Source organism: Rhagoletis zephyria, unplaced genomic scaffold (assembly GCF_001687245.7).
Source record: "Rhagoletis zephyria isolate East Lansing unplaced genomic scaffold, Rhagoletis_zephyria_1.1 Rzeph_scaffold_00083, whole genome shotgun sequence".
NCBI classification, from domain to species: Eukaryota; Metazoa; Arthropoda; class Insecta; order Diptera; family Tephritidae; genus Rhagoletis; species Rhagoletis zephyria.
In genome coordinates this window covers 191,104-200,233 of record NW_016157167.1, presented here as the reverse complement: position 1 = coordinate 200,233, position 9,130 = coordinate 191,104, and the positions used below count along the sequence as shown (strand labels likewise).

The 9,130-nt window shown below is 35.3% G+C and overlaps 1 protein-coding gene across 1 annotated transcript; it reads left to right on the top strand.

The window, feature by feature from the left end:
* The first annotated feature begins 984 nt into the window (after window positions 1–984).
* Window positions 985–1,912, top strand: LOC108373647 (extensin-like). The gene is made up of 2 exons (XM_017629572.1): window positions 985–1,036; window positions 1,128–1,912. Exons 1-2 carry the CDS (start codon window positions 985–987, stop codon window positions 1,910–1,912), a joined length of 837 nt encoding a protein of 278 aa, XP_017485061.1.
* The last annotated feature ends 7,218 nt before the right edge of the window (window positions 1,913–9,130 follow it).

The following is a 9,130-nucleotide window of genomic DNA, read 5'->3' as shown; positions in this document are numbered from 1 at the left end:
AAAAAAGGCAAGTCGTATTACTTTCACGCAAAGTCACATAACCTTTAAGCAAAATGAGACATAGATCATGAAAATCGTCCATCGAAACTGTTGATTATATAGAAAAACGTTATATGAACAAATTAAAGGAATTGTAATTTTTAATTTTTTTCATTTGTTTGAGCAAAATCGGACTAGTGGTTCTCGAGTTATGTCAAAAAAAAGACCACCAAAGGTGACAATTTCCCCTATATGATAGTTACTAACTTCAAATCGATATATCTCGATTCCTAGACTTGACCCAGCGAAACGCCGGGCCACGTATAACTTGTTTTTTACCGATATAACATTTCCCGTTGGTTTCATCCCATCCCGATTTTGACTGTCGCATAGTGTTATAAGAAAACTTAAAAAAACGGAATGAGAGTTCAGTCCTCTAAAGTGAGTGACAACATTTAGCTTACTTTAAGCAAAATAGCCTTATGATTTTTATGAACCTTGAAATATTAACTTTTAAAAGCTCAGCTTCCAAACAATGAAATTCAACCCACGTTTACCTAAGCACAACAAATTATGACAGTTCAGTTTCTGCAAACCATCGTAGTTAGTGCTGCATTTTAATAAATACTTTCCAACTACTACAAAAAGCCCTAAGTACTAAGTTAATATATTAGATTGCCTATACCTATCACCCGAACGAAGTCGCCACCTCTGCGATTCAGTCACGCAATACCAAAGTTCGATTGGCTTATCACAGGCATTTACTTGGTTAGAGTGCGTGGCTACACAGCTGCAGTGGCGCTTATCACACCACCAACACAGTACTTGGACTATTAGGAACGTGCCAAGTGGCTAATTCCAACAAATCTGTGGAAAATGCTCCGAAATGGGTTGGCGCTTGTAAAAGTGGCTAAATATTTAGTATGCATAGGTATATATAACACAAGAGCAACAAGCATATTGGGCAATTAAGTGTTGGGGTAACAGCACAAGGTGTACCTAGAAATGTTTTTGGAACGAAGGAAGCAGCTGGCGCTAGCTCTACTGGCCATTTTTGGTGAGTAAATAGAAATGCAAATACACAGAGGCTTAAGTTTTGCTTGAGGCGTTATTTAAATAAGTTTTTTGTTTTTGTGGTGACACTACAGCCTTTCAGTGCTCCGAAGCACTCTTCAAGAAATTGATTACCATTGAAGAGGATCCGAGTCCGGATGAGAGTGATGAACATTACAGAGTGAAGTTCCCCACAATTAAACTTCTGAAACCTTTCAATTTATTTGAAAAGAAAAAGGAAAAGCTTGAACAGAAAATAGAGAAAAAGGAGGACGTGCTAGGTGAACTGATTGAAAAGAAATTACTGGAATGGGAGGCGAAAAAGGAGAAATTCGACGATAAACTACTCGAAGTCTTTGACCTTTTCAAAGAGAAGGAGGCGGCAAAGTTGGAGAAGAAAGATGATAAATTGGAAAAACTAAAGGAATTAATTGAGGATAAGAAATTGCCAAAGCCTGCACCAGCTTATGAGCCGAAAGCACCCACATATGCACTACCACCAGCACCCCACTATCAGCCTACACCAGCACCAGCACCGCATTATCAGCCAAAACATGCACCGCCAGCACCAACTCCCGCACCTTATGCACCAGCACCTTATCCAGCTTATCACCCCCCTGCACCAGCTCCTGCGCCAGCTTACCGACCACCAGCTCCTTCCCCTTACTATGCACCTGTAACCCCTGCGTTTAAAAAGCACAAGTCCTATAGGCCATATTCGCCAGCTCCGACGCCTGCTCCACCATCACCGCGTAGATATTGTGAGGAAGAGGATTCCAGCGAAGAGCATTCATATGGCTACAAGCCAATGAGACCTGTTAAACCGCCAACGTCGGCGCATTGCCCCGATTACGATTACGAAGTGCGTTACTTCACTTAACCTTTGTTGTAATATATTTTTTTTTACTACTCTATATTGATTAAACTTGTTTTATTTAGATACAGACCGAATTTTAAAACTTTTAATTAACATATATTTTTTGTCTTCCTAATTGAGTGATGTGGGAAATCAATCAGTGGCGGATGCAGGGCGGGGGAGGATTGGGGAAATCGGGGAAGGAGGTGAAGAAGGAAGATAAACAATTTCTTTAGAGTAAATGAAAAATAATTAATTCAATAACACGTGCATTTATAGCGAAGCTCAAACATCAAATGCTTCAAGATTTTGATAAAAATATTTATTCCTGCTAGAAAAATAATAATTAGACATCGGAATTCTATGAAATTTGTATATGCAGAAAATATGAAAAAAATATGCAAAATATGCAGAATACATGCAAGAAATACTTATGTTAACAGGCTTTTGTATTAAATCAAAACAGGTTCCTGCATATTAATTTTTTATACAAATCTAGCTTAAACCCAGTTGTTTCCTTAGTACATCTATTACTTTTTTGTATGTTGTGGACTACATCTATTCTATATATGTATGAATGTGTATTCATATGTATGTAATATAAAAGAAAGTAGCTTAAAGTTTGTCACCAATAAATTCTATGTTTTCGCGGTCTGATTGTTTCGGCGAGGAGAAGGTTCATAAATATCTAGGTTAGAAAATGTAAAGGGTTGCCATCTATTAAACAATTAAATTCAATTAAGGGAAATAAATTATTACAATATGGGTATCAATCGAGATGGTTTTGAAAAGGCTTTACTTGCCAACTACATGTAGGAGGGTTGCCACCTGTTTAAAAAATCAAATTCAATTTGAATTTGGGGAACTAAGTAGGGCTGAAATGTGTATTACAATAGATATGGGTGTCAGATGAAAGAGGTTTAAGAAGGTTGTGGTTTGAAAACATTTTAAAGGGAGTTGCCATTTGTTTAACAAGTAGAATTTTATTAAATTATGCATGTATATGAAATATAAAAATATGGGTGTCAAACGAAAGAGTGGTGAGAAATCTTTAGGCTAAATATTATGATTGTTTTTGAAGAATTTGAAGAGGCTTAAGCCACCGCTTTAAAACATAAATTCAATTCAAATTATGCAGTAAGTTAACTGAATTATTACAAATATGACTATCAATTGAAATGGTTTTAAAAAGTTCCCATTTATAACTAAATGTATAAGTGTGACCACCTGTTTAAAAATTCAAATGTAACTTAAATTAAGGCATTTATATTACATTATGGGTCGGGAAAATGAGGTTTAGGAAGGATTTAGTTTGAAAATATTTTGAATAGGGCTAAAAAATATAGAAGTCTCCTATTTTTTGGGTAAACTAAAGTATGTTTGTTGAGTTTTATTGAAATAAATTACACCTAATATAACACGCAGAAAGTACTTTTAACAGCGAAGTACATTTAACACAAATATTTGTGTTCCAACAAACCAAAAAGCTTATAATACGAGGGTGGTTCAATAACTCCAAAATTTTGCTTCGCATTGTAGTACACTGCGTTTGGGGCAAAAATATATTTGTTCCAAAATTGCTGAAGAAATCATATGGAAATAGAGTGATCTTCAGACAGTTTCTCTCTTATAGTTTTGCCAGCCACATTTCCTTTGTATTTAATCTTTAGATCCTCTCTGATATTTCACAAAAATAACTTTTGGGAAGACATCGCAAAATTTTAGGTCCTTGAACTGCGTCCTGTGCATATTATAATATAGTGCAAGTAGTATAATATAGTGGTTAAAAGTAGTATACAAACAAGTAATTTTTAGCAAAAAAAACCGACTTAAAAATATATACATATCTATATATATATATATCACGATCAAGTAATCGGATCTAAATCAGATTAGTATGGGACCACCTCTGAGACACTACCTTTACGATGCAAAAAGAAATCGGTTAACGTGGTCCAAAGTTATGCGGTAACTTGCATAAAAAAAAGAATAAAAAAAATATTCCGACGAACTGATAACCTCCTCCTTTTTTGGAAGTCGGTTAATGAAATGAAAGGTTATGCATGTCGACTTTCGGAAAAAAATCCGAGCTGCCCTAATGCACATACCTGAGTATTACGTATTCGTTCTTCATTTCATTCCATTGATTTCAATTCCATATTTACAAATTTATTTGCTTAGAGCTTATCAAATTAATATTCACATTTGCGTTGATATTTGCATTATGTACATATTTATATACATAAGCTTACATACATAGTATTTGCTTAATTCTCAACCGCATATCACAATCTTCTTTGTACCTATTTTTTTTCTTGTTCCGTCAACCGCCCCGCTTGAGGTTTCGTCATGATAGACGGCTGCATAATTTTTTGTTTTAGATGAACGTACACCCGTATTTGCATATAAATTGAATTTTCCTGTAGTCAGCAGTTATTTTTCATTACACCCATAGCCTGTATATGTATGTGAGGAAATTGTCTATGTATGTTTGTATGTATATACACTTATATAAGTTTATACATATGCATAAACATAGACATATTCATTTATGTGCTCATGTAAACATACATACATATTATATATATATATATAAGTAATCTTAAAAGGGTATGTGTGTTTGGGTACTATGCGCGCCCCATACGTAAAAAATGATGGCTCTATTTAATTATAAAACACTGCGCGGTGGCAAAAGTGATCTGTGCGGAAACATCCCGCTGCAATCAGAGATTCGACGTAGCGTCGCGTAACTATATATGTACTTTCACATATATATATATGTATATATATGAATGTATATGTACATCATCACAGCTATGCTCCCACCCTTGGCCGTTGGGTGCCATCATTGGAATTGTCATCATCAATGTCAGCGTAATGACATATTGTGCGCATATTTGCATAAAGTGCCGTTGCTTTCGCCCAACGCCCATCGAACGACACACCTCCATCCACGCACTTTGTTGTTAGTAGTACATACACACCTACATACATATCTACATGTGCCACCACCGCAACTCATTTGCTTTGCATTTTCCTTTTTATCCACTGATTGCGCATCTTTTATCTACTCAATCATCATTCGAATGCTGATCGGCGTATACATACATATGTACATCGACGTATGTATATTTTTATACATAAGTACATATACACCATCCTACATATGTATTTATATATGTATTTATATCGTAGTTACTTTTTTTGTTGCTTTGGCTGTCATATGGGCGACGACAAAGTGGATTAAGTTGTCAGCAATATGTCACACACTTCCGCCTCACCGCACCGCACCGCCCCCCACCCCTGGCCGTCGCGTTATTTGTGCAACTACATGAAAATTATTTTTGCTTCAAAGTGGTAAGTCATGCCAAGTTGACTCTTTTCATTTTTTTTTTGTTTGCTCAAATTCAATTAAGTAAAATTTAATTATATGCAAATTTTATTTGTAATTTTTTTTAGACTTTAATTAAAAATGCGTAATTATGCACATTATTATACGCACACCAATGCATTGTTGAGGAGTGCAGTGGCGCGAATGTTTATGGCATTTAAATGTATTTCGATTTTTAATGGAAATGTTTATGGGGAGAAAGTCGGAGATGAGTATGGCATGCAAATAAAAGAAGAAAGCCTGTCAGAAAAATAGAAAACAGATAGATTTTTATAAGACAGTATGTAGTTATTCCTCACCGGCTTCGCTGAGTGTGTGAAATTTCTGCGTGTTACATTAGAAGTAGGTTATTACAATACATCACAACTGGGTATGTTACTTCCCGAAAATCCCGGAATTCTTGGCAAATAATCTCGGGAATTTCGGGATTTGTAATTTTCACTGATGGTAAAAATAGACTCCTTTTCTTGACCAGTATTGGCTATATTTCTTTTTTTATTTAATAATTATTGTTTTTTTTTTATAAATGTCTAGCTCATTATGCATATAATACAGTGCGATAGCATATTTTACACACAAATACAATATATTCGCGACACCATGGCCAAATACAGTAAAATTGCATTTTTATTTTTTCCCTCTGGCGTCAGTAATTCAAAAATGATTTAAAAAATTTAGTGAAATGTGCTTAGAGAAGAAATGCTGATATCAAATTAACGAGTAAATTCTGCAGAATTTAATCAGATTAAATTTTTTGGTGCATAAGCACTAGTAAGAATTGAAAAATTCCCTTTAAAATTTTAGCATTGGAATTTCGCAATATTTGTTTTTGAAAAAATTATATATAAGGACTTATATAAACTCGTTAACATTCTCGAATTTCGTGCTGCTAACTTTATCAGCTTAAAAAGTTTGAATTTTCTGAAATTCGAAAGAATTCTTCTTTCATTTGGTTCCCATATTTTTATTCTACTTTGCATTCAATTTTTTAAACAATTTTCGGAAGTAATCATATCTTTGAAATTACAAAGTCCTTTAAAATTAATCCTTACGTCAGAGAGATTAAAAAAAACGCCACTTCAAATAAAAAAGTAGGTTTCAAACCCATTTATTTATTATTTATTGTATGGTAGGAGAGATAGAAGTAACGAATATCTAAATCCCGGGACTGATCCCGGGACACGTGATTGTGATAACGACATCCCGATAATCCCGGGATCGCAAAAAGCGAAAAAATTAACATCCCTAAGCACAACATACATATGTACTTAAACTCAGCCAAACGCATAGGAAATTAAAATTTTTTTCTTTTTCTTAGCGCCCTTTAAAATATTTTCAAACCAAAATCTTCGTAAAACTTTTTCCAATGAAACCCATATTTCGACACATAATTTAAGTTGAAGTTTTTAAACAGATAGATTTGCCACCTCTAAAATACTCTAAATGTTAAAAAACAATATCTTGTATTACTTTTCCTTTGACATCCATATTTCAATGTTATATATTCCATATAACGTGTGTATAGTTAACTTAAATTCGACTATTAAAACAGGTGGCAACACTCTTCAAAATATTTTCAAATTATAACCTCCTTAAACCTCTTTCACTTGACACCCATGCATATTTTAATTACCGAACTCCTCTAATTCAAAATGAATTTGATTTTTTAAACAGGTGGCAACCCTCCTCAATGTATTTTGGAAGTTATACCTTTTTAAAGTGATTTCGATTGATGTTCATATAATATTAATTCATTCAACTTATTAAATTATTTGAACTTAATTGTTAAAACAGATGGATACCCTCTTGAAAACATTTTTATCTGCAATCTTCTGACACCCACGTTGTATTTCAATTACCTAATTCTTTTGGTTCATGGTTTTAATTTTATAGCAAGTGGCAATCTTCTTCTACATGCAGTTCAAAAGAAGCCTTTTTAAAACCATTTCGATTGAGCATGCCCACTTTGTAGTAAATCATTTCAATTTTCTTGTTCTAACTTATACCTTCTCCTCACGGAGACCAACACTCAGGTATACGGTCTTTCCCCAATCGGACCACGGCAATATAAAGTCTATCGATGTCAATCTATAGGCAACTTTATTTTATATACAAGATTTAATTATTTAGAAAGGTGGCAACCTTCTCCAAAATATTTTGGAAAATGAGATTTCTTAAATTTCCTTCGTTCGACTCCCATATTGTAATATTTCTTTTATCTAATCAAATTAGTAGAATTTAGTTTTAAACAGCTGGCAACCCTCTTAAAAAAGTATTTGCTTTAAACCTTGGCCTTTTGATCCCTTATTGCGTTAGATATTTAATTAATCCTTTTAATTTAAGTTAATTTTTTAAATCTTTAAACCTAGCTATGAACCTTCTCCTCGCCGATACAAACACCCCAGGCATGCGCCTTTCTACAATCGGACCACGGTAACAAAGAGTGTACCGATTGCAAAATTTAAGCATAATTTCTTTTATATATATATATAAATTTAATTATCGAAGCAGGTGGCAATCTTCTTTAAAATAATTAGCTTTCTAAAATCCCTTTCGTTCGGCCTGTATATTGTAATATTTATTTTAACTAATACAGTTAATGGAATTTCTGGAATTTCTCAGCGAGAATATGTGACAGTGGCTCAAGGTTGGAATCGCAAAAGTGACAGAGATCACTGAACCATACTCTTAGCATGTGCAGACGCCCTGTCAGTCCGCAGCGGCCTGCAAAGATACCAGTTAGTTTTCTTCTATTTCGGGATACTGAGTAGATAGGCAATCTTTGTTCAGCTATAACACCAGACAATTTGGTTCCAATGAAGCAAAGCTGTGGTAAAACAAGCAAATTTAAAAAAAGACCGAGGCGGTGATGAAATGGAGTACAACTGATTTCACAACACCGATGATAAGCACTGCTTTGCCTGCATGCCGAGCTTTTTTAAATTTTGTGTAAACAGATGCGTGAAGAATGAACGCCTTTTTTACCCATTACAGTGTTGACCAGCGAGAGCTTCTACTCTGTGCCCGCTTTTTCTTGATTGACACTGCAACTCTTTTTCGAGTTGTCGAAAGCGGCTTTGAAGTCGACAAACAGCTGGTGTGTGTCGATCCTATTCTGGTGGGCCTTTTACAATTGTGACTACCTGGTCTATCGTGGATTTACCAGACCTAAAGCCACACTGATAAGGCTCAATAAGTTCGTTGACGATGGGTTTCAGTCTTTCTCAAACTACGCTCGATGACACCTTATACGCGAGTTAAGAGTTTATGCATGCACCTTATCAAAATCTTGCCGCCGCACTTGAAGAGCTTAGGTTTGGGGCTGGGCTCTTTTTTTCAACCACTTTCTGTGCCGTTATTATTCAATAGGGTGGAAAAGTGTTGCTTCCATAATTTAAGCACGCTCTGGACATTGGTAACTACGTCGCCGTGGTTGTTCTTCGACGTTGAGTTTCCCGTGTACATTTATAGTTTCTTGGCTTCAACAAGACAGTGATCTGGCTCAGATCATCTGAGTCGATGTTTGGTCTGCGGATCATATGTATGTAGATCTAAAATACTGAAAACGTCTACAAAGCTTTATGGATCCCTCCATTACGTGTGAGCTGTAGTAGACCTCGCATGGTCTAATTTTACCCGTCCAGCGCGTTTAGTGGATGGCGGACATCAGGGAAAGGGTTTCATCTGAAATAATTTTGGGTTTTTCATTTTTTATTAACCATTACGTGGCATTTCCAAGCCCAGCACATAACTCTTTGACGGGGGCTTCGCCTTCTCACAGTAGCTCGCTTCCAAATGCGTGTACGGTTCCCACATGTGTGGACTTCTGCACCCAGAACCTTCCTTAAATA